This window comes from Varanus komodoensis, unplaced genomic scaffold, assembly GCF_004798865.1.
Source record: "Varanus komodoensis strain SLA01 unplaced genomic scaffold, ASM479886v1 scaffold59_1, whole genome shotgun sequence".
In the NCBI taxonomy this organism is placed as follows: domain Eukaryota; kingdom Metazoa; phylum Chordata; class Lepidosauria; order Squamata; family Varanidae; genus Varanus; species Varanus komodoensis.
This window is the reverse complement of record NW_025336221.1, coordinates 163,377-188,916: the sequence shown is the minus strand read 5'-3', so window position 1 is coordinate 188,916 and position 25,540 is coordinate 163,377. Positions and strand designations below refer to the sequence as shown.

The 25,540-nt window shown below is 40.4% G+C and overlaps 1 protein-coding gene across 3 annotated transcripts in view; it reads left to right on the top strand.

Annotated features, from left to right (window-relative positions):
* The window catches only part of TEX2 (testis expressed 2), a 92,960-nt gene that overhangs the window by 20,937 nt on the left and 46,483 nt on the right, over positions 1-25,540 (top strand). The window contains exon 1 of one of the 3 annotated variants that reach the window (XM_044449499.1): positions 3,294-3,560. The exons of the other annotated variants lie outside the window; for them this stretch is intronic. Coding sequence (XP_044305434.1) covers positions 3,401-3,560 — 160 coding nt within the window. The 5' untranslated portion in view covers positions 3,294-3,400. Of the gene's footprint in view, positions 1-3,293; positions 3,561-25,540 lie in introns of those variants that run through there. 3 annotated transcript variants of the gene reach the window in all.

Here is a 25,540-nt window from a genome sequence, read left to right as displayed (position 1 = left end):
GTGTACTATACTGCAAAAACTCTCCACAGTGGATCTTACTTGTTTATAGCCTGAAACTGTTTCCATATGCACTAAGGAAGTGATGGTTCAACTTTCCACTTCTACTCTTTGTGGATTAACCAGTGAAATTGTTTTAGGTTCAGTTGATAAGGATGCTAAGATATTGTTGTATACGATAGTTATAGTTATTGGATTTATACGATAGTTGTAGTTATTGGATTTATGCATCCCCCTCAAAAAAAGGCTTGGGCTATAAAATCTAGTGGAGAAACTATGCTCCAAATTACCTATAAACCACAGGGATAAAAAGACCCTGCTGACTGGCATTCTCCCCCACTTTTAAATTGCTTTAGCCATTGATTTACCTCTGGGATGAAACTAAGATTAGCTTAGACAAGCTGTTTCTATATGCACTAAGAATAGGTTAAGCAATACTGGGAAACTCTAAACCCTTGTGAGAGAAAAGATGTGGGGCCCAAGCCTCTTGAGCACAAATCTACATGAAAATAGCATCTGTTGATTTACATCTATGTATGTAAATATAGAAGTAATTAAGATTAATTATTTCAGAAGAGGAAAAAGCAAAAAATTACTTTCTCAGCCAAGTAATCTCAAATACAGTAAATTCTTCAATTAATCACAAATGATGGCAAAAGATCCCTTTCCTCATTTGCCAGGAAGGGATAAATTTATTTGGGATGCCAGTCTTAATCCTTCACTGCCATAATTGTTGAAATTTTTCCTCTGTGTGGCAATTAAGAAAAAGATCTCCCATTGGCAACAATAGACACTCAAACCTCTTGGGAATAGATCCAGAGCCATAGGAAATAGATTTGAGGACAAGGCCCCATGAACCCAGGCCTAGCTGTACCCCTACTTAAGGCTGTATTGTTTGGAAAACAAGGCGCTACTGCTTGTTGTTGTGTTGGTTGGTTGCTTTAGATATCCAGCTATATGAAAGGACCCACATAGTGTGACTTTTTTGCCATTCAGGCTCTGAGTACATAATATGATTTTTTCATTTAAGTTTGTTCTGTGTTGACCTGTGGCTTTCCACTCTGTCACGTCCTGCCTCTCAAAAGAGAGGGATTGTCACTGCAAAGGAAATGTGAAACCTGTCCAGCGTCTTCTGAATGGACCAAAATGACTATGAAGTAGTAAGCACTGTAAAGTTGCTCTTGCACCTCCCACATTTGTTTTAACTGGGCTCCACCATTTAAGATCACAGTAAAAATTAGCAATCTTCTTGTATGTAGAAAAAAATGGGCAAGATTAGAGCATCTAACTGCAAGCTCATAAAACTGTGTTGCATCACCTCTGGCTTAAACTCCATAGCAATTTAACCATCTAGTACTAAATGGAACAGGAGGCATATCTAAGATACACATTAGATATTGCTCTTTGGAATTTATAGATTTCAGCATCTGTTCTTTTAATGGGAGGATCAGGTTGCACAGTGACACTGAGTAGTTACACCAGTCAGTTCATGTTACTGTTTCATGCAGTATGGTTTTATCCACTGCTGTTGCTTGGTATGTCTGATGCTGCCTTTTAGGCTGCCAGTTAGATGAGTCCGAGTGCCCATCTGACCTCTACACTCCAACACTGACCCACCTCTGGGTGGCTTATAAACTGGGCACAAAGTCCACAGCTCCTCGCGGACTGTGTCTAGCATTAGGTAATTGCAGGCACACTGTCTCTCAGCACAGATGCTTTTGCTAATAGCCTTTGGTAGAGCTTTCTTCCATTATTAAGTCTCTTTCTCTTTAAAAGCCACTTACAGAGGTATAACCCTTAGGACACATCCTTAAACTATTGGCTTTTTTTCTCATCTTGTGGTGAATGCTGTGGATTGTGTGTTGTGTAAAACAGTCATTCCGTCTGAATGCAGCCTGCCAGAACAAGAGGAGTCTTGGAGGAATGGTTAGAGGGGCTGTTGAATCATTTTGCTTCTCTTACTGTGTCCTGCTCTATCCCCCTTCACTGCCAAGGGAGCTAGAAATTCCCCCAGTCCCCTGCAGATCAAGGTTGGGTACCTACTTTATAATCCAAAGTGTTCTTCTCCCCATCCTCCCTCCTTGAAACAAGAATGTCTCTGAATACCAAGCATTGTCGTAAGAGACTCTTTGGGCAATTCAATTAGTATTTTCTTATTCTGTGCTCTTATTTTGAAGATTTATTTAAAAGCAATTCTGCTTTGGAGTAGGCATGGCAGGTAAGAGGGTTCTAGAAGGGGCTGTACCAGTGGTAGTCCAGCAATAGAGCAGAATATATGCCTTGCATGAAGACGGTCTCATGTTCCTTCTTTGACATCCCTACTTAAATGGTATTTTGCTTTAATGGAGGTTAGAAAGAATTTAGTCTGAGACCTCAGAGAGTTGTTTTTGGTGAACAACTTTGAAAACAGACCATACCGGAATCTGTTGGTATCAGTAGCAATTTGATATTCAACAAAGTTGACTCCTGTACAGAACCACTACGGAGAACCCAGTGTTGGTTTTTTAAAATGTGGTTTTTAAATTACATTTGAACATGGTTACAGTGAGGAATCAGATGAGTGCATGGTCATAACTCAGGTATGGAGTGAGGCATTTCCAACATACCACAATGTTGATTATTCTAAAGCACTTAACAGTAGCTTTGCTCCCTAAAACTCTGTTAAAACTTAAGTGATGGGATGATTGCTATGTCCTACATCTGTCAGAATCACTAGGATATTCTTATGCATGATCACCTTCTTATAGGAGAAGGGAGGATTTATTGTTTTAGTTGCTGCCATTGACTTACTAAGAATTTCCAGAGCTGTTTTCCGCATTATTTTGGAAAAAGACCAAGAGGAATTTTATTACTGGACACCTGTTTTAAATGCTCTGAATAAAATTCTTTTGCAGGGAGGATTTAGAATTTCTGTAAGAAAGGCCATACATTAGCCTCAGCCTTTTTATCCCTCCAGATTAGAGGTAAAATACTAAACATTCAGCTTAAATTGTTTAAAGCTGTTGGAGACAGTAATCAATGAAACAAGCATTGGTGTGGGTTCAGTTAATGTCTTCTATCCCTTGTGTTTAATATGCATCAGAATGGTGACTCTTGTACGGGAATTTGAGGAGAAGGGACCCTAATATGCAGATGGTAGCTATATTTTTCCTTTTCATCAGATGCAGGGGTGGCAACTATTTGAGTTCTTGTCTAGAGTCTGTCATGGACCAGATGATCATGAATATATACAATTTGCTTAAGACAGAAAACTGTGTTGTTGGGAGATCTAGAAAGTGGTAGATCAATCTTTCGTAACTTGGGTCACACACCCCTTGGGAAAAGAAAAGGTTCATATCTTACTCGTAGGAATGCTTCTGTCTCTTTGTTTTTGTATTTTTAGGTGGTAGCCACGTTCAGAAGCATGATTTATTTATCTACATGCTTATTCTACCTTTCTTCAAAGGAGCTCAAAGTGGTGTGTGTGTTTTTCCAGCATATCCTTTCAGCATCCTTGTGCACTTTGGTTGGCATTCTTGGCAATCCAGAGGACTACGGAGTTCACCAATTTTTAGGAGTAAGAGGTATTGACTGACCGAACATCAGCCAGTAACAAGAATTTCTTTGTCGTGAAGGGAAACATACACCAAGGTTGCATACTGGAACATATATGCTTGTCCACAGTGGACAGTGTTAATTAATACTGCCAGCCAGCTATTAAGATCAAATTTGCAAGCCCATATTTCCTTAAATAAATTGATATATATATATATATATATATATATATATCAATTACAGGTGTCCCATATTATTTGGTTCTCAGTTTACAGACCAAATACAAGTACTGTTTTTGATCTTCATCAAGCTCTAAACAGCCTTACACCCAGGATATTTGAATACACAACTCCCGTATGAATCACCTTGAAAATGGTTATCCAGCTCTATGAAGCCCCATTGTTGCTCCTGCTACCCTGTGATGTAAAGATTGTCCCACTCTACTGATGACTCTGACTGTGTGGAACCAAATTCTGAGGGAAATTCAGTCTAGAATGAGAGAGGAAGGGGTTCAACCTTCCTGTATCTATTTTATTTATACTAGAAGGTTACAGTCCACCAAAGCCAACTTTAGTCTGTTTTTATTGTTTTTCTATCATTGCTATTTTCTATATGTTTTTTCTTTTGTTGATGGGTTTTAAACAAAAAAAAAATATTAGGATCTGAATAATTAGAAACCAGAATCTAGATAGGAATAATAAAGTAAACATTTTTAATATAGAAATCTATAATATGGACAAATATTTATTTATTTGGGATATTTCTAGATTGTCCAATCACTCTTCGTCTCTGGATGGCTCACAACATAAAATCTCACTGAAGTCTCATTTTTTGAGTATGGAGTTCAGCCCATCCATTTCATAAATATTTTTTGAGCTCAATTTTACTTGTTTTTAAACAAACAGAAATAGCTGTAAAGAAAACCAAAAAGAAAACAGATATTCCATGCAGATCTTCTGGGAACAAGTAATGATTATGGTGAAAATATAATAGCTGAAAGGTATGGGTACCCTGCTTTTGTTTGAATTCATGCACCTTTATTTATTCCAGGCCTGCAATAATCATTTATTATTATTCCAGACCCGCAAATAATATCAGGCACCTTCAGGCTGTCCTCTCAGTATATGTTTAGGTTCAATTAGGTCAGTGGCTACTTCGTTTGGGAGAATAACTGTTGACCTTTTTTGATTACACTGAATGCCAAACTTTTCATATAAAAATTGCATTTATGAGAGTCACTTCTCAAATTGTCTCTTTCCATTATTGAATAATACAGTGGCATAGCTTGGCCACAATGCTGTGATATCATGGTTTAACTAGCCAAATGCTATATCATAATTCTGATATGTTTGTATGATAAAACCAGACTAAGCTCATAGAGTACTTTTTGTTTTGGGGCCAACAAAGCTTTGGTTTCATGTTGGCTTGCGAATCTGTGCTTGTGGTTTGTTACATCTGAACTCTATTCTGGATTACTCCTTGTGTGCATTGCACCACCACCACCACTGCTTGCCTGGTTACAGAGATATGAGGGGATAGCTGCTTGACAATGAACCATAGATCTGCAGAAGCCTTATGAGGGGGGCACTTTTAAAGAGACCATAGGCTCCCATATCCATATCTAATGAATATCAGTTACTAGCTTTGCTTTTAACATGCTACCAGTTTAACAGATGAGGTTGTGCAGCTTCATCTGAAAGTTTCCCCCACATTGCACAAAATTTTTTTTCTAACAGTTCAAACATCTCCATCTTTAGTTTCCTAAAGGTCAAAGTTCTTGCTAACATGTGTTCTTCTGCTTGCATACCAGTAAATGGTAATATATATTTTAAAACCCCAACAACTTCACAACAGACACAGTGGGAAGCGCTTTTGTTTAGGGGAATTGAAACAAGGTTTTAGCGAAGAGGGTTAGCCAAATTGTGTGGATGGCAGCTAGGAGTGGGGAATGAAAGCAAGCCTTTGGAGTTTGTTTTTTGTTTTGCTTTTGCTCAGACTTGCGCTTAGAGAATCCCAAGCTCTTCAAGAAAGGCAGGGATTGTGTTCCTAGCCCCATTTCTGCAGTAGGCCAATGGTAAATGAAGAGATGGTGCAGGAACATCTTGCCAGTCTTTCCATGTTGCAGAGGGCTTCAGTGTAGCAACCAGGCATTCAAAGGGTATGGGAAGGGGACAACAAACAAGTGTTGTTTCACTTTACATGATTGCTGGTGCTCACTGTGGTCTGAATAAGCCATGGTGGGTTGTAGCACATGCCAGCATCTATTCCAAATATTTAAGCCATGTCTTATACAAACCCAGTGGTTTGTATATATGGTGGGTTGTCTCCATGGGTAGCAAATCACTCACAGCCCATCTTTGCCAGGTTTGGACATCACAACAAGCTGTGCTGGTGAGGGGCAATTATGCAGATCTCACTGATGTGCAGCCAGCACATGCGAGGTGGTGAACAAGCCACCATAGCTTATTATGCTATGTATGGGCACTGTTGAATTGGAGCCTGCCTTACTTAACAAACCATGCTTAAGAATTACACACATCTGCATGACATGCTAAGCCACCCTGTGAATAAGTAGTGTCATGTGAGTTGTTTGCAGAACAACTTGTGGTTCACATGGGTGATGATAGAGCTTACCTGGGCTTGATCTTCCTCTCAGTCTTCCAAGTAGTATCCCAGTGTCCTTCACAGCAGGACCTGACTTATCATTTCCTCCCTGCTCCAATTACTATCCATTTTTGTTTGCTGTTGTTGTTGTTGTTGTTTTTTTTTTGCTTTGCACACTAGCTGAAGCTCTCCTCCATTATTCCATTACTCAGTCCATTAATGCTTAATGTTATTTTTTATCCAACTAAAGACACTGGGCAGGGTCCAAGTGGGCCATTCTGCAAACTGGGCCCACTGTTGATTATGTCTCTCAAGCAACACCACTGTTTGTACAATAAGGATGTAGTATTTCTTTTAGGAAGCAGTGAAATGAGTTAGAAACATTTGTTTCTGAGCTGGTTAGTGGATCTCCCAGATGGAGTTTGCTTCTTGTTTCTAGAGAGAGCGTTAAATCTGGTTGCACAAGTGGCGGATGCTGCTTGCAGAACATAACTGATGGTGGTCTCCACTCATGCAGCTGTCTGCTTGGATAATGCTCAGTGATCCTTTCATTTATTTCACACACTTCTTTATTATTAGCTTAATACCCAGCTCATTTCAACTTTACTTTTCTTTACCCATTCAGTAAGCATCATGATACTCCTTGCACCTGAATACTTTGCATTTAACTGAGGTAATAGGAATAGAAGGTGAACATGAAGTAATGAACATTCACCTTGATAAAACAGAGCCTGCAAACTCTGCCATGTAAGCATCTGTTAGACATTTGATCCCGAGCTCATTTAAAAATAATGACCTGTAGTGTAAGAGTTACAGTAGATGTTAATTACAGAATACAGTTTTGTAAAGGTGAAAGCCAAAGGATTCTATGTTTCAGTTTCTGAATTATGCAAAGGTTGGGTCTTCTAAAATTAAGTGATGGTTGTCTGCCAGTGCATAGATTGGAGCAATTTTGGAGTTTCAAGATAACTTTCAGGAGTTCTACCCTGCATAGCAGTGATTGGCTTGCAAGTGGGGTTTTGTGGCAGTGTGTATATATGCTGCATTTTGTGGTTTGCCTGTTTACCACCCTAGGAAGAGCATAGCCTTGCTTTCACCTCCTCCTCTCAGTGTTACTATTTTACAGAAGAAGAGCAAATATTTGAGAGATGATGCATTGCCTGAGTTTATAGGACCCATAGATAAGTGAAGTTTTGAACAGAGTTTTCCCAGGTCCAAATCATGGCCTATATCCATGCTCTTTCCATTTTGTTTTTAGTCCATGGAACAATGGAAAGAGAACAAAGGAATATCTCTGGAGGTGTGGCCTCAGTGGGAGAACCAATCTAGTTGAAACACGTTATACATTTTCTTGTACTATGGCCAAAAAGATCCTGCAAGCCTACAAAGAATCCTTCTTTAATCAACTGTGCAGTTGAGGCTAGGAACTAACAGAGAATTGCAGACAAGCTGCCAATGTGGTTGTGGGTCAGCCATAGGGAAAAAAGAACCAGTGTGACAAAAATGAGGTCAAGGTGACCCAGTTAGTTGTGCAATAACATGGCTACTCATTGTATGGTTATCACAAGGGTTTAAAAGCTTTTACTAGGCAACTTGTGTTCTGAGACTTCTCAGTATTTAAGTACCTCCTCATTGCCATTTATATGGTAACAGTAGGGTGGCCAAACAAGAGTGGCTTCTGAAAATAATCAGGGTTTTCAATTTAGGCAAATATCAGCTTAGTTCTTCACTGTTTCTAACCTCATCTACCATGATATACTAATGATAGACTTATTTACCTAGGGTTTAATTGGTAACAGTGTAAAAGCACAAATACTACCAAAGAAAGCACAAAGACAAACAAAACAAAAGATATGAGGCTGAGTGTCTTCTCCTGTCTTCTCCAGCGGTGGAGGAGGCTGCACCCATTTTTGCTCTCAACCCACCAAAAAATGCATTGCATCTTCGATCACATTAGCTTTTCCAGGGTGTTAACATACCTTGAAGGATAAGAAGGTACTTTCAGAAGGACAGTGACAAAAAATAGCTCATTTAAATAACATTGGTAATAATTTCAAATAATCTGGAGCCCAGTCGAAAACAAACAGGGAGTGCATGTGAGGACTACTATTTTTTGATCTGTTGAGTCTTTTTCATAACAAATATTGTGGATTTTCCATAGGCATTTTGGAAATGCTGTTCATTTCTGTATATTCAGTCCATCCAAAATAGATTTGTGAATGCGAGGTACAGTCTTGTGTGCTGTGATTAATCACTCAAAGTTTTGATACAGCTTGTATAAACTGAAGCTTATTTGTCCAAACTTGATAGAACAAAAGAGAATTTCTTAAAATTACTGCAAATATGCAGGATTCTAATAAGCCAAGTCAGTGGTGTGTATGTATCCATTACAGTTCTATGTACTCGTTTCTGGATACTTCCAGTTTTCCATTGCCTTTAAATTCCAGCTTGCTGGACTGGTAAATACTGTTTCACTGCACAATGTGAACAGAGGACACCCAGCAATTGCTATCTTCTATTTCCCAGATTAAAAGTAATTCATAGGTCCTAGATAAAGCAAATACTCTGGTAGCAGTTAAGTCAAAAGTGCAGTGAGAGAGAGAAAAGGGCACGAAATGTGATGTTAAATGTAAATTGCTGGAATCTTGGCTTTAATGCTTGTGTGGGAGGAAAAATAATGTTTCATCTCCATATCTGACCTTGTTCCATGTGCTCTAATCAGGGTATGGTTGGTTTCTTATTGAAAGAGCTTTGCCTTATCACAGAAAGCTAGTTTATTACCTTGGTTTGTGTTGAATAACTGACATCTGAAGTGTTCCCTGTGATGGTGACATGGAAGATCTTGGCCTAATTGACCTTTGGTCTGTTCCAGCATGGCTTTTCTAGCATTCTTAAGATCAGTCTCCTTGTGTAACTAGGAACTAGTCTCCAACCTTTACGTCTTGCAAGAGACGTCTTGTTCCTGCACAGAAGGAAGCATACCTAGCTGAAGGGACTGTGGGTGGTCTGTGCCTCCCAAATGTTGACTTTTAAGGGGTCAGGAAGCTGAGGCAGCACAAAGGAAAGGTGGGGGCAGGGATGGATCTCCTCTTAAAAGTTCATGCAGATGTATATACTCGTAGTTTTCCAGTGAGCCTGTTTCAGGAGTGGGTTCAGAGCTTTTGGGGAGTGCTTAGAGTTTCTGTCACACCACAGAAGCCAGATCAACAGGCTGGGTTTTGTGTCCTTGACAAAGCCAGTCTGTCCCCTCCTCCCGGAACAGTTTTGAGACGTTAAAATTGTTTGTGATATGTTGCTTTATAACCTGGGTAGCTTATAACAAAGATAAACATAAATTAAGAACACATTCACTAAATCAGTAAAACATGTAAAAACCATAACCCAGGCAAAACTAATTCAAAGCAGAAGCAAAAAATGGGAAAATAAGAAAGGCCTTATTTGGTTAAAATGCTTTGAAGTACAAACCAGTGTTTGAGTTTTCTTCCTTTAGCTCAGATTTCTCCTGAGAGGCTTAGGCAGGGCTCTCTCATGCAACCATGTTTTGATACCAGGACCTAAGACTGCTTCCATGGAGATGCCTGGGAGTAAACCCAGAGCCTTCAGTATGCAAAGCATACCTCTCTTTAACTTTGTGGGGGCATGTCTAGCTTCAGTTGGCAAAGCCCTCCAGGAAGTGGGCACAGCAACCCTCCGTGCTCCCCTGCAAGCGCTCCTGTGTTGAATCTCAGAAGTGCTTCCTCCCACAATCACAGTGATTTGGTGGGGACATAAGTGGTGAGGTGCTCCCTAAAATTCCCTGGTCCCAAGTTGTGGAGGGTGACAGCTGCACTTTGAACATGGCTCTGTAGTTTATTGGCAGGCAGTGCAGTTCTTTTTGCAATGGTATGGCTTGCTATTGGAAAGAGGCATCAGCTGCAGCTTCTGGATCAAGCTCAAAGGTAAATGCATTACATAGAATGCAGTACAGGAATCCAGTCTTGAGGTTACTTGTGCTTGTGCCAGGCAACAGCAGAGATAAGGTGCACCTTATCCATACAGTCTGTTTACCATGCTTGTGAGTTTTTATGCCAGTGAGTTTTTATATGATATAGTGAGCCTGAAGTATAACCTGTCTACTATGGCTAAAATGTTACACTGAAGGATGCAATCCTATACAAATGGATGATTGTTTATTATATTTCTGTACTGCCTAATAGCTGAAGTTCTATTTAGGGAGGGGAAAGGGCCACCATTCCCAGCATGCCGCAACCAGGATGGCAGGCTGAAGCATGCTGGAGTTGTAGGCCTTCTCCCGGTCTAAATATGCATAAGATTTCCTCCTCATACATTCCGGATTATAGGTTAATTTGTATTCCATGCTTCCTTGCATGTTATTGCAAAATCTGTGTTAAACTATTATTCTTGCAGAAAAAAACAACCATGCAACATAAAGCTTGATAGGCTTTCTGTGGAGACAAACTAGTGACAAACACTACTTTCATCAAGAGTCTCATGCTGTCTGCCCAATACATCCCTTTCTCACCCATCCGGTGCTTAGATGTAAGCTGTAGTGTGTTTGGCTCCTAGTGTGAGATTCTATAGCTTTATTTTTCTCCCTGCCAAGTCTCCCTAGCCTTGTGACTCTCCTAGCCCCATTGCTTATTGTTGGCGTGGGGGTAAAACATTCTGATGTAACTGACTTGCTATTACAATAATCCTACTGTTAGCTTTTTTTCTACACCCACAAATGACTGAAAGAGTCTAGGCATATGTCCAGTGCATGCGTAATAGCTGATGGTTGTCCAGAGTGGCCTGCTCAGCACGTTCAGAGACTATTGCCCACCAGTGCAATAAACCCAAGTGCAAATTGCAACACATTGCACAAATCCCTATCATTAGAATAATCATTTCATTCAGAGGAAGATGTTATGATTTTATTACATCGCACATACCTTATCTTTCTTCTCTTGCAAGGAACCCCAGGCAGTTTACAAACGTCTCCTTTTTTCCTAGTTTGTCTTCACAAGAACACCCCTGTGAGGTAGGCTGGGCTGAGAGTCGTTCAATGTCTGGCCCAAAGTCATTCAGTGAGCTTCACAGTCAAGAGGGGACTACAACCTTGAGTTGTGAACTAGAGTCCCATCCTTTGCATGAAATTGAAGCAGAATAGTGTGTAATAAATTTATCTTTTAGCATATAAATACTCAATTAACTTACCTGGCATACAAAGATTTCTATGCAAAATGAATACCTTCTGTAGAACATAGATCAGGATTAATGGCAAAATAAATCCATTACACTTACTTTATTTATTAAAAGTATATCCTGTCTTGCTTTATACTCACTGTAGTTTGGAGGAGGGCATTATGTGGTTTGGAGGTTTTTTAAAACAACAACCCTGAAGAGGCAATTAATTGCAAGAAATAACTAACACTATTCTAAGCCAAAACAGTTGGAAAGACAGAGAGAAAGAGATGAAAAACACTCTTCACTTTCTTAATATGCAAAAATGGCCTCAGCCAATCTTGAAAGCCTTCAGAAAAAAGCTAGGCTTTCATCTGACACCTGAAGTGTTGAGGCTAGACAGGCATCCCTGAGGGAAGGGCATTCAGTCAAAGTGGTACCATCACTGAAAAGTCCTTCATGTAGTAAACTCTTTAAGGCCTTGTTATTGTGGATGGCACGACTGTAAAAGTTCAGCAAAATTGGCTATTTACAGGAGGACAATTCTAGATGTTCTTCAGAGTTTAAAGAGTCAGTGGATCTTTAATTCAGTGAATGCTGCGTTGCAGTGAACAAGCAAAAACTTCAGTTAATGAGTTGACTTAATAATTTTTTTGCAGGGGAGCTTAGCAGGAAGCAGTTTGTTTATTTGACTAAATAGAAGGAAAGTGTCTGTGCTCACACTTCTTGCTGATGCATACAGGAAAGATGTGATTATGATTGAGGGAAAGCCCTCTTTAGCAGGATATGTGTGATCTCTTTCACAGTTACAGATTGTGTAACATTCCCACATGACGGTTTGAGTACTGTTTTCTCTCATACAAAGGCACAAATGTGCTTGGGGATGCCTTGCCTGGAGTATTTCCTTGGCTTTGTCCTGTGACCTGGTTTGAATGATTAAATGGCCCATGCTTTAAATGGGTTGCTTATTGTGGGTTGTTTGCCAGCATATTGACTTCCAACTGTTTGCTTCCATCTTGTTTTCCCTCTGGATCTCTGAACCCACTGTTCTAGGTTGCCGAGAAAGAAACTACTCAGAGTTTTTACCAAACTGTGGGTAAAATTATGGATAGCTTGTCCCTCACCAACCCAAAGTTCTTGGTTTGGACATGATAGCGAACAACCAGAAATGGGGCTTTTCTGCATTGTTCAGCAAAGCAGAAGCAGTTGAGTGGATGAGCCAACACAGTTGCTTCTGCATGCTCACTGACCACCCATGCTTTCTTAACTATGGTTTATTTAATAATAGGAACATAGTCCTTATGGCTTTTTCTATGAGGGTTTGAATCCCAAAGGCTTGAATTGGGAGCCTCTTTCCCCAAAGAAACCTTCTCACCTACGCTCCTATTTGCTTGACACCTCCTACTTCAGAGCAAATTAAAAGTGGATTTTTTTAAAAAAAAAAGGTTCAGCCCCTTGAACTTTTTTTATCTGATAGGTGAAAAATGATGGAATAGAAAGCTGTTCCATTCCTCACTGTTCTTCACATTGCACACTAAACTGTGTTTGGCAAGGTTGTTGGCAATTTCCTGAGTTGTATAAGGGCTTCCAGTTCTTATCTGCTCCACTTTTTTTTCCCAAGGCTTACACAGCCTTTTCAGAAGGCATCTGGATTATTCAGTACAGCTTTGTGGATTTATTTTTTGAATGTTGTATTTCTTCACAGTGGCATTAATCAGTTAAGATTGTGCACAGGGTAACAGATTTGTTCCCAAAGAGGCAGAGCTTAAGGCAAAATCTTATTATCTTTGTGGTTTCTCACAGCAGTCGGCAGGAGCTGCTCTATCATTTCTCCCTGCTTAAAAAATATAATGCCCTGTTGATCAGCAATGTGAGACCGCATTCATTCACTGTGGCTACCTCCTGCTGCTTAAATCCTTTGCCTCCTGTCTCTAACTATCTGTTGCGGTTTTCAAGCACTCTACTCCTATGCACAGCCCATGTCCTGGCTGGACACACAGTGTTCATGTATGCATGCGTGCACGTACACACACAAACACACACTTGGGGTCCTGCACTGAGCAGGGAGTTGGACTCAGTGGCCTTATAGGTCCCTTGCAACTCTACTATTCTATGGTATATTCTGCATTTATTATCTTTATAAGTGAGTTTACTTCTAGCAGAGTATCATGTTCTATTGAGTGGTGATCTGTCCTAGAGGGAGAGCGACTGACCAATTGTTTCCCCTTGATCTGATAACCCATAGTTCAACCACTGCGGTGCTTTTGAACCCATAGTTCAACCACTGCGGGGTAGCCTTTGACCACTACCTAGAAACTCCATTTGTAAGACTGAGAGGAAGAGGTTGGGCAGAATACATGGTGGCTGTTCTTAGATTTCATCCATGTTTTAGTGAAATTCAAAAGTGTGTGGCCTTAACCTTGTAAGTCCTGGCTTGGGTCGTGACTATCTATAGGACTGCAAGCACTTACTTCCATATTGATCAGCCTGAGGATTACCTGAAGCCCCTTGCTGGGTTCCTACCTCATCTGTGATGGGCTGGGTTGCAACGGGGAGCAGCCTTTTCAGTGGTAGTCCGCTTTTTAGAGGCACAGAGTTTGGGGGCTTAGGCAAGGATAGCTTTATCCAGTCTCCTGATCTTTCTCAGCTTTAGTATTAATTGATGCTGACCTCTTTCCGCTTCCCTTGTTTACTGCTGCCTTCTAGAGTGCCTCCGTTGGACACAGCACTAAACTGCTGTTTAGCTTTCTGGAATTAGGCTGGGTGAACCTCAGGCTTGTCCTCTCTGCTACCTTCCCTACTACTGTGCAGAATCGGAAGCATTTTCTTCAGTGTTCATCTAAGCACATTTCCTTGTTTTGGCAGAATTGAGAACTGTGGTTAGTGTTACAATTTAGGAAAACAAGCCAGGATCATGAGCTGGGTTTGATGCTTGAAATGATACTTGCTCTGGGTTCAGACATGGACACAGCAGCCAGCCAGTGGCCTTTCTGAATATTCAAACCTTGGTGGTCAGTGGCCATGGCTTGTGTCATGAGGTATGTGAGGGGATGTCACATGGAGATGGGCAGAGACCTGTTCTCCCCTGCAGAGGAAGGCAGGACGTGCTCCAACGGAGCAAAGCTCAGGGAACCCAGGTTCCATTTAGATGCCAGGAAGCACTTCCTGACAGTTAGGACCTCGAGGATGTGGAATGGGATGTGGAATGGGAGAGGTCGTTGAGGCCCCATCGGTGAGGGTGTTCAAAGATAGGCTGGACATGCACATGGTAGGCATGTCATGAGCGGAGCCGGCTGGTGCCGGAGGTCAGACTAGATGGCCCAGGAGGCCCCTTCTGACTCGCTCTGTTTCTGTGTTTCTAATCCAGTGAGGGTGGCTTATGTGAGGGTTAACATATAACTTAAAACGTGGGTCATATGAGGATTGTTTAACTTCCACATAAGCCATTTTTGCCAGTTTTACATGACATGCTAAACCATGGTGACTCCGCCAGCAGGCTTGAACATTCAAAAGGGCAGGGGACACACACTGCAGTCCAACGTGGCTATTATTTGAACCAGCCCAGTGACCTGGTGGTAATTACTACATTGCATTTATATCCCATCTTTTTTCCTCTTGTGAGGAATCCAAAGCAGCTTACATTACTCTATTTTGTCCTCAGAACCACAATCTTGCAAGGTGGGTTAGGCCAAGAGTGACATTATCCAGTGAGCTTTATGCTTGAGTAGGGACTAGAACCCAGATCTCCCAGCTCTCCAGTCCAACAGTCTAGCTACCACAACAGCTAACTCCCATGATTTGTATGGCTCACATGCTCACCCTGTACATGGCCTCCATCTTATATACGTTCCTACCTTAAGTGCATGAGGGACCATCTTGCAGAGGTGACAGGAAGAAGGGAACTGAGGGACTGCGGAAATGATGGAACACTTCTGTAGGGCAAAAGGTGGCTTTGTAGGGCTAAGCTAAGCAAATCTCCCTGCATTTTCCCTGCTGCCCCTCTGCTCCATTTGCTTTTGCCTTCTCCCAGTCTGTACCCTCTCCTTGTCTCCCTCTCTTTCATACTACATAGAGAAAAGCTGTTGCTGTCCAGCCCACCTGTTGGGGACTGAATACAAGGTATTTGTCATTGTTCTCCTCTGTATTTGAGAGTGTGTTTGCTCTCTTGCTAAAGTGGGTGGATTGATATGAAGATAACTACTGCAGCAACAAAGGGTAGGCAACAACTTGGCGTGCTGTTCCAGCCACAGTGCACTGAAGGATGGACAACAAGCTTTTTTTGTGACTTGTTTTTCTGAAGCCATGACTGCAGCTGCTGCTTTTGTTTGTGCTCTTGTTGTCCTTCAATGTGGCTAACATCAAATAGTGACCTCTTAGCAAACATAAAGCTTCACAGCAGATCATTGAATAAACAATACAGAAGTTACCAGTTCTTCTGACTCTGGAGGGGCCCAAACCCAGCCTAAGTCTTAGAGGATTAAAGTAGTCCTCCTTCCCTGGAGCAGGAATTGAATAATTCTGTACAATATACTGGGAGTGAACAGGAAGCAATTAATTTAAAGGGCCAAATAGCAGATGCTACTTGTGGAAAAAAAAAGAAATTTTACTGATTTAAGGCTACTTTCCCAGGAGCAATCTTCACTGAGCAAAAGAAGAGTTATTTCTGAGTAAGCATACAACAAGATCATTATCAGATTTTTAAGGCTTATGCAATGCTGGGCAAAACCAGAATTTTAACTGCACTTCAGCTGATACACATGAAGTTCATGTGGAAGCAATTGTGTTCAATAGTAAGAACATGAAAACAGGTACTGGGAGGGCCAGCAAATAGGTATGGAAGGGGCATACTTTTAGAAGGCTTTAGTGAACATTTCAGATCTTCCGAAAGCACCTTTCTCATATATTTTTTATGTTTTCTCCATGTGCAAACACTTTTTAAAAGTCTAACTTGGGTTTGTTGTCTTTAGCAGCAATGTATTATGATCAAAAAACAGAACAAGTATTATTAGGAGATATCCAATCCTAGGTTGTTTAGGGTGGAAAAAATGTAATAGTGCACAGAACTGACTGATCCTGTACAGGTTTACAACCTGTGTATGTTTGAGTATTTTTTGATCTGCCATCTAAGATCAAGGAAAGAGGATTATTTGAAAGAGTGGTTTGCTTTCTAGTATCAAAAGGATGTTGAGAATATTTATTCAAAATTGTCAGATTTGGATAGGAAAAAAAGACATTCAAAGAGGTATATTTCATATATCTGCTGAATTTGGAGTAATATTCTGTGAATAACTTTCTGTGTGTATCTGAAGCTGAGATTTTATAAGGCCTCTCCTCCCCAATTTGATACTACTTTGCCCATCTTGGTTGAGCCAATATATGTAACATTGAATATATATTGGAGGAATATTAGAATATTGGAATTTTCCTAAGATTGTTCCTTTCTGTACCATTATATTTATATTATTTATATTTATATCTGGTTACCCTTCTTTTCTTTCAAAGGACATAAGCCATCTTATATAATTCTACTCCTCCTCTCAGTCTTATCCTCACAATAACAACCCTGTGAGGTAGGTTGGGCTGAGAGTTTGTGACTGCCCCAAAGTCACTTAGTCAACTCCATGGTCAAGAAGGGACTAGAACCCAAATCTCCCGAGTCCCAGCCCAGTGCTCTTAACCATTACATCACACTGGCACTAAGTTAATATTATTCGCACTATTATAGTAATATGAATGAGTGCATGTTACCTTTAGGCAGGTTAATAATTCTGTTTAAAGTTAAATGAGTTGGAAATGCATCTTAAATTTGTGACAGCTGGGGAGTAACAACATCAAGCTTTGAATATTTATTTAAGAGTTTTGGATGTAATATAGTACAATACAACTAATAGATGGTTAGTAAGAAAGCTGATGCCTTTCAAGAAATGAATATTTGCAATACGTTTTAGAATCATAAAAGCACAGGTAATTTTAATTCCTAGAAGTTCTATGCGCACTGAAGCCTGGTGGATACTCTGAATGGCACATTTACCTGCTGAGAGGTCAGTCTGTTCTCCTGTTCCCTTGCCAAATTGAGTTCTGCATTGGTAAATGCAGACAAATGAATTATAGCTGATGTTTTTGCAAAGGGTGCATTCATAAGGTATTTGGAACCTTATGAAAAAGTGCTCCAACTTTAAATTTTGTTGCTTCTTGATAAGAAATTATCTCAGAGTGAATATGGTCCTGGAGTTCACCTGGGAAAATTTTTGTACGTTGCTTGGGTTTTGGACCAACGCACAGGTATGTCTTAGACACAAAAAGCATGTGGGTGCAGATTGTGAAACAGAGCATGGCCCCTTCAGTTGCAAGTGTGAGTATGCGTTTAAGTGGCAGTGTTTCCACACAATGAAGTGTGTGGGTGAAGTGGCAGTTCGTCATATGAGTGTTTATTGCAGTGAATCAGAGCCATTTTAGATGCATTGTTTACTATTGCACAGAATTGTGTGTATAATTTACCATTTAAACCTGGATACTTTTGTGACTGAATTTCAAAAGTTAATTATGAATCTGCCCTTTGCTCTGAAGCTTATTGTATAAATTGGCCAAGTCACTATTTTCCAGCTTAACCTCCCTCCTTCATGGGGAAGGTGGTAGCCTGTCCTTACTTGTCCACATTGCTTGTGATTGGATTCATTGGATGGATGTACCCTGTAAATTTTACCCCTTTTATTTTACTTTCTGCAAGGCTTGTGGTTAGTGTTCCTGCCTCCTTAAGCTGCTGGCTTTTAAATAAACTGCAGGGGTTTATTTGAAAACCATGTGCTGCTTATGCTTGTCACAAGCTTAACATGAATAGATGCTAAATATGAACCGTTTAAAGGGCTAGGTTTGTAAACCTGTTGAGGTCCCCAGATGCTTCAGAAGTCAAATGCTGATTCATTCTCAGGCTAAAGACTTGAAGGATCATGCCAGTCTTCTTCATCTTCCCTTCTCGAATAATAAGCTCTGGGTGGTTTTTATGTTTCAGAATGATGACTTGTAGATCATACCCTTCTGTGTGATGTAGAGGCAGCTTGCAATTATGGAGGTGCATTTAACCTGGGCTGCCTCCAGCTTTGGGGCAAATTAAGTGCAGCAGGACCCCTGTCTCTGCTTTCTCAGTTATCGTAGTTTCACTTAACCAAGGTTGACTGTCGGCCCTCCACATTCATGGGCATCAGGGGCACAGTACCCCCACTGGAGGGAAAACCATGAATCTCTTTAGTGAAAAACTGTAAATATCTGTAGGGAACTATGCACTCTGTTTGAGGACATCCCACTCTTTGTCTCAGTACTAACCAGCCTCACTCACATGTTTTATCTCTCAGTGGGCACAAAGACTTTAGAGACATTTGTGGTTTTTCCACTTTTGTGGAGGTCCTGTGCCATGAATGTAGTATTCGCCACTACCATTCCCTGCAAATCTGGGGGTTGTGCTGTATATTGCTTTCAGGTGGGTGAGCAGTTGTCCATAAGCTAATTGCCCAGAGCAGCCTTCCCAAACATGGAGCCCTCCAGATGGATGTATTGGACATTTGATGTGTTGCCTCCTAGGAATGTTGGACTGCATCAGGTTGGGAAGGGCTGGCCTAAACAATTCTACCTGCCTTCTGTCTGTAGAAGGAGGTAAAGTCACTGCTAAGGAAGGAGGCCCAATGATGCAGGAGAAAAAGAGCAGGTTGATGAGAGTAGCTACTGTACCATTGTGGTCAGGATCAGTAATGGTTCCTCTGGAGTGCTAAGGTCTTCCTGATCTCTGTGCTGCTGAGATTAAGATTGTTTTCTTCAGCAAGTGTCAGTAGTCTGAAGAATATTATTGTCAGATTTTTTCCAGTGCTTTTAAGAGCTCCTGTTCGAAGTAGTCAGGGGTTGTTCTAATGGTGGTCCTCAACAGCAATTTAAAACTCTATTCAAGGCCACTTCTGTTCGTATAGAATTGTGAAGTGTGGATTTTAGAATGTTCCCCTTGTTAGCCTTGAATACTCCACAGAATTCCAGTAGATGAGCTATTGAACATCACATAAATTACTTGAAGCGTGTATGCGTATGCCCGTAAAACATTCCATGAATTTGCTAAAGTGATGTTCCTTTAAATGGAAGTGGGGAAAGAATGCTGATACTAGAACATTCCTGAAAGTTGGGAATGACTGTTTGTTTCCTTTAGTAGTTGGGGTCAGAAGACTGAAAAACGCTTCAGAAAGAGTGGAGAAGCAGGAAAATTTACAATTGAAACATATGAAGGTGGGAGGAAGAGCTGATGGAAAAGTTGTATATGGGTTAGCTGTTACAAGCAACCTGGCAGCAGAATCAAGAATAAAGTAACAACAAGGTCCCTGCCTTATGGCTTATTCATTGTGAATATTCAGAAAGGGGGAAGAAAATGAATGGAAGAATGGGAATGAGGAAGCCTAGAAATAAGCTAGTACACAGATGTAGCTATGTATAGCTTTGTTTCTGGGTCTATGTCAGATGTGTACAGAGAATTATTTCTGGAGGTGCAATCTTCCTATACATGTTTAGGCATAAGAAATCCTACAACTCCCAGCACTTGCTCACTGGAGAACACTGGGAGTCATATTTTTTGGTCTGAACATGCATAGGATTGTGCCTTAAATGTCTAAACAGCAGTGTGTGTGGATTGAAGTATGAAGGTGTTTGATACCAATATTAGCAGCTGAGTGAGGAATTCCAGCATTCTTCTTAGAGTGGGAATCTGAGTAAAAGTTATGTGCAGTCTAACGAGAGGAATGCAATGAACAAATCGAGAAATAGTGAGTATGCTGCTACGCTATGGATTTTGTGTGCATGTGCAGTTCTCCACTCCACACCTTCTATCAAAATTAATTATTCAAAAATAATTTGCTTACATTTATATATTGGATAAATCTACTTTGAAGATTTAGGAGTTTTACAAAATTTAGATTTCTTAGAAGTACAACAGTTTGGAGGAAGGAAAAAACATATTAATTGTGGTCAAGAGACAGTGGAGTTAAAGGGCTGACAAAAATCAGCCGTAAGCAAAACTTTATGTAGAATTGCTAAATGCAACCACTGAATGTCTAAGCTGGACTAGTCCAGCTTTGTAAGCCTTCATCAGGGGCTGAGAAAAACAAAATACCAACTGTGAGAATGAAAATGGGGAAGACCTCAAAAGGTGCTCAGAAGATAATTGCTTGCCCAATGTTCTTGAAGTACTGTAACACTTCCTCTGGAGGGGCTCTGTTCTTGCAGAGAGAAATGAAACCGTATTCCACACCATTGCAAAAGAACCTTATTTTGACATGTTGTTAAAGACCGTTTGAGGTGAATTTCCATTGAAGGCATGTATAGATATGCACACGATTGCATTCTTGGTTTTATTTACTTATTTAATATTTAATTTGTCTCATAATTACTGTCCTCTGGGAGGATTACAAATGATAAAGAATTGTTGTTGTTGTTAGTTGCGAAGTCTTGTCCGACCCATTGCGACCCCATGGACAACATTCCTCCAGGCCTTCCTGTCCTCCACCATCCCCCAGAGTCCACTCAAGCTCACACCAACTGCTTCAGTGACTCCATCCAGCCACCTCATCCTCTGCCGTCCCCTTCTTCTTTTGCCATCTATTGTTCTCAGCATTAGGCTCTTCTCGAGGGAGTCCTTCCTTCTCATTAGGTGGCCAAAGTATTTGAGTTTCATGTTCAGTATCTGGCCTTCTAAAGAGCAGTCAGGGTTGATCTCCTCTAGGACTGACCGGTTTGATCGCCTTGCGGACCAAGAGACTCGCAGGAGTCTTCTCCAGCACCACAATTCAAAAGCCTCAATCCTTTTGCGCTCAGCCTTCCTTATGGTCCAACTTTCACAGCCATACATTGCAACTGGGAAAACCATAGCCTTGACTATATGCACTTTTGTTGGCAGGGTGATGTCTCTGCTTTTTAGTATGCTGTGTAGATTTGCCATAGCTTTCCTCCCCAGAAGCAAGCGTCTTTTAATTTCTTGGCTGCAGTCCCCGTCTGCGGTGATCTTGGACCCCAGGAAAATAAAATCTGTCACTACCTCCATTTCTTCCCCATCTATTTGCCAGGAAGTGAGTGGACCAGATGCCATGATCTTAGTTTTCTTAATGTTGAGTTTTAAGCCAACCTTTGCGCTCTCCTCCTTCACCCGCATCAAGAGGCTCCTTAGTTCCTCTTCACTTTCTGCCATGAGAATGGTATCATCTGCATATCTGAGGTGGTTGATATTTCTCCCAGCAATCTTAATTCCAACTGGTGATTCATCTAGGCCCGCCATTCTCATGATGTGCTCTGCATATAAGTTAGACAGGGTGCCAGTATACAGCCTTGCCGAACTCCTTTCTCAATTTTGAACCAATCAGTGGTTCCGTGCCCAGTTCTCACTGTTGCTTCTTGACCCGCATATAGGTTTCTCAAGAGACAAATAAGATGGTCTGGTACTCCCATCTCTTTAAGAACTTGCCACAATTTGTTGTGATCCACACAATCCAAGGCATTAGCATAGTCAATGAAGCAGAAGTAGATGTTTTTCTGGAACTCCCTAGCTTTTGCCATGATCCAGCGTATGTTGGCAATTTGATCTCTAGTTCCTCTCCCTCTTCGAAATCCTGCCTGTACTTCTGGTAGTTCTCGGTCCACATACTGCTGGAGCCTAGCTTGTAGGATTTTGAGCATAACTTTGCTAGCATGTGAAATGAGTGCAGTGGTGTGGTAGTTTGAACATTCTTTGGCATTGCCCTTCTTTGGGATCGGAATGTAAACTGACCTTTTCCAATCCTGTGGCCACTGTTGAGTTTTCCAAGTTTCCTGGTATATTGAGTGTAGCACTTTTACTGCATCGTCTGTTAAGATTTTGAGTAGCTCAGCTGGAATACTGTCGCCTCCACTAGCTTTGTTGTTGCTCAGACTTCCTAAGGCCCATTTGACTTCACATTCCAGGATGTCTGGCTCATGGTCAGTGACCACCCCATCGTGGTTATCAAGGACATTAAGCTCTTTCTTGTATAGTTCTTCTGTGTAATCTTGCCACCTCTTCTTAATCTCTTCTGCCTCTGTTAGGTCCCTGCCATTTTGGTCCTTTATCATGCCCATCTTTGCATGAAATGTTCCTTTCATATCTCCAATTTTCTTGAAGAGATCTCTGGTCCTCCCTATTCTATTGTTTTCTTCTATTTCTTTGCACTCTTAATTTAAGAAGGCATTCTTATCTCTTCTAGCTATTCTCTGGAATTCTGCATTCAATTGGATGTATCTTTCTCTTTCTCCCTTGCCTTTCGCTTCCCTTCTTTCCTCAGCTATTTGTAAAGCTTCCTCAGACAGCCATTTTGCTTTCTTGCATTTCTTTTTCTTTGGGATGGTTTTAGTTGCTACCTCTTGTACAATGTTGCAAACCTCCATCCATAGTTCTTCAGGCACTCTGTCTATAAGCTCTAATTCCTTAAATCTATTTGTCACCTCTACTGTGTATTCATCAGGGATATGATTTAGGTCATACCTGAGCGGCCTAGTGCTTTCCCTACTTTTTTCAACTTAAGCCTAAATTTTGCAACAAGAAGCTCATGATCTGAGCCACAGTCAGCTCCTGGTCTAGTTTTTACTGACTGTATAGAGCTTCTCCATCTTTGGCTGCAGAGCACATAGTCAATCTGATTTCTGTGTTGACCGTTTGGTGATGTCCATGTGTAGAGTCATCTCTTGATAAAGAGACGACTACACATGAATAAAGCATTTATTTATTGCTATACGACATTTAAAAGGTTAAATATAGTACAATACAAACAACTGAATCAATTGCCCTAGAGAAGAGTTGTAATACTTAAGCCCACTGGATTATCAGTTATCCTCTGCGTACTTTTTGAGCTCGTCTTCCCTTTCATTCCCTTATGAATCTTTATTATATGGGGCACTATGTGTGTAAGTGTTTTCTCATCTCTGCAGCCACGATGATGGCTTGACCCTTGACTTCCCCCTGTTCCAGGGCTGTTGGATACTGTATAAGGTCTCTTGCACAGACAGTCCCAATTACCTCAAACCTTTTCATGACTAACGAACAGAGTCCAGTAGTTCCCAAATCTAGTCATGGGCCAGACTGGCAAAATGTTTCAAATTCCTGACATTAGTATTACACTTTGGCAACCATTTGGCACTTCGCAGTTGAGTCACACAAACATTTTAGATGGGTAGGCTGCCCATAATGTGCGATGTGGTCAGAAGAGCTAATGGATGAGGTAACTCCCAAATGAAGAGATGGAATTGGAAATGTATGTTCAATTTAAAACAGCTGGATAGCTTTCCTTGTATAAAAGTATAAGATGTCCCTTGCCAGTAAACTTTGAAGTATGTGAGGCAGGAAAAATGGTCTTTGTAATGTGTTCACTGGAGCTAGGATTATTTCCTTCAGTTTCCTAATGAAACTTCAGTCAGAGGGGATGCAAAGTTAGCATTGCTTTATATGGTACGTTGATGAATGGTAGAATTAAAACTAAAATTGCACTGTTGATGTTAATAAATATGCTTCGATCAGAAATAAATGGATAACAAGGTTCTTAGTGTGTTTCAGACAAGAGAGTCTTGGGGAGACTTGGGATGAGTTCTTATGCATGTTTTGATAGAAAGAAAATCCCTGTGTTTCCCGGTCGGCCATGCTTTTCTTCTGAATATGCATAGGATTGTAATTTTGCTTTTTGTTTTTTTTAATAGCATTTCTGATGCATATTAGATCCTTAGAAGTGGTGTTCCAGGCTATCCAAAACAAGGATGGTTAACTAGGAAAGCCTGCAAGATGACTTATTCACACAACTGCCCTTCCCCCCGCCATTTAAGAATGACCAGGCGCTAAAATAAAGCCGGCACCATCTAGCCATCCGTGATGGCGTGCATAGGCATAACATTCCAGTTATATGGTACATATAAAATCCAAGTGAGATGCGGCTATGTTTGGACTCTCATTCCTACAACTAGACACTCTTCCCTGAAATAATGGGGCAGACTTGTTACTACACTTGGGAGGGATGCTGCAGACCAGATCAATTGTGTTGGCAGCTGGATTCATGAAGTCAGTAGGCCATCCATAGTTGAGAATGATGGGTATTTCCTGACACGATTTGACCCATATTTTAGCACGATTTGATCCATATTTTAGCACTTTTATTACCTCAGATGTCCAGAGTACCTCAGATGTCCAGAGATCCACCAGCTCAATGTCAGTGGAAAAATAACTGCCAGGTAAATAGATGTTGTCAAAAGTATCCTGTAAAATGTCAGACTAGGAATATTTCAGCATTTAAATTCAAAGTTTGTGTGCTAAGATATTCAGAAACTTACTATACTGGACAATTCCTTTTGTATTAGTGATGTGATGTTTTAATATTTGATTTTTAAAATTTAAGTATTTAATATTTCAGAGAGTACAGTAAGACTTGTCCCTTTGAAGGGCATTTCAACAGCCCCAATAGTATATTGGGGCATTATGTCAGCTGTTTCACAGCTCCTATATCTTAATTTGTGCTACTTACTGTATTTGCCTAAATTTGGCTTTAAATCTGAATTTTAAATTTTGTACTATAATTTTTGACACTGTAGTATTATTTATATTTTATATTGTCATCTTACTGAATTTTATCTGCTGTTGTGAATGGCATAGAGAGCTTCAGCTATTGAGCAGTATAGAATAAAATTATTATTAATGACAACTACAATAATAATTATACACATATCTGTTTAAAACTAACTCATTCAGTATGCAGCTATATTTTTCCATTAGTTCATTAACAGGAAATCTCGTCCTGTTTCAGTAAATTAACGCTACATATATTAGCAAGAAAAAATGGAAACTGTTCTAAAAGCTAGACAATTAAAACCTCAGTGGAAAGAATTGGTGCAAAGGATGTATCTAAACAGTAGATTTCACACTAGTCAAAATACTGTATGAAAATAAAAATATTGGAAACAAGCCCAAGGGCTGCAAAATGGCTTGATTTGTCATCTCTAATAAGACAATTTCAGTGGATTAAGTTGTGAAACCAAATTCCAAGGAATAGTACAAAATGTGTTATTGCTGCATTTGCTTCCACAAATGGATCAAAAGAGGTCATGTCTAAAAGAGGCAATTGAATCTTTGAGCCCACTGTGTTTTGTAAATATCCTTTTTATGAGCTTTTTTCCAACATACTCAAGGAGTTTGGTGGTAGTTCCTACATTGTAAAGGTTTAAAACAATATCT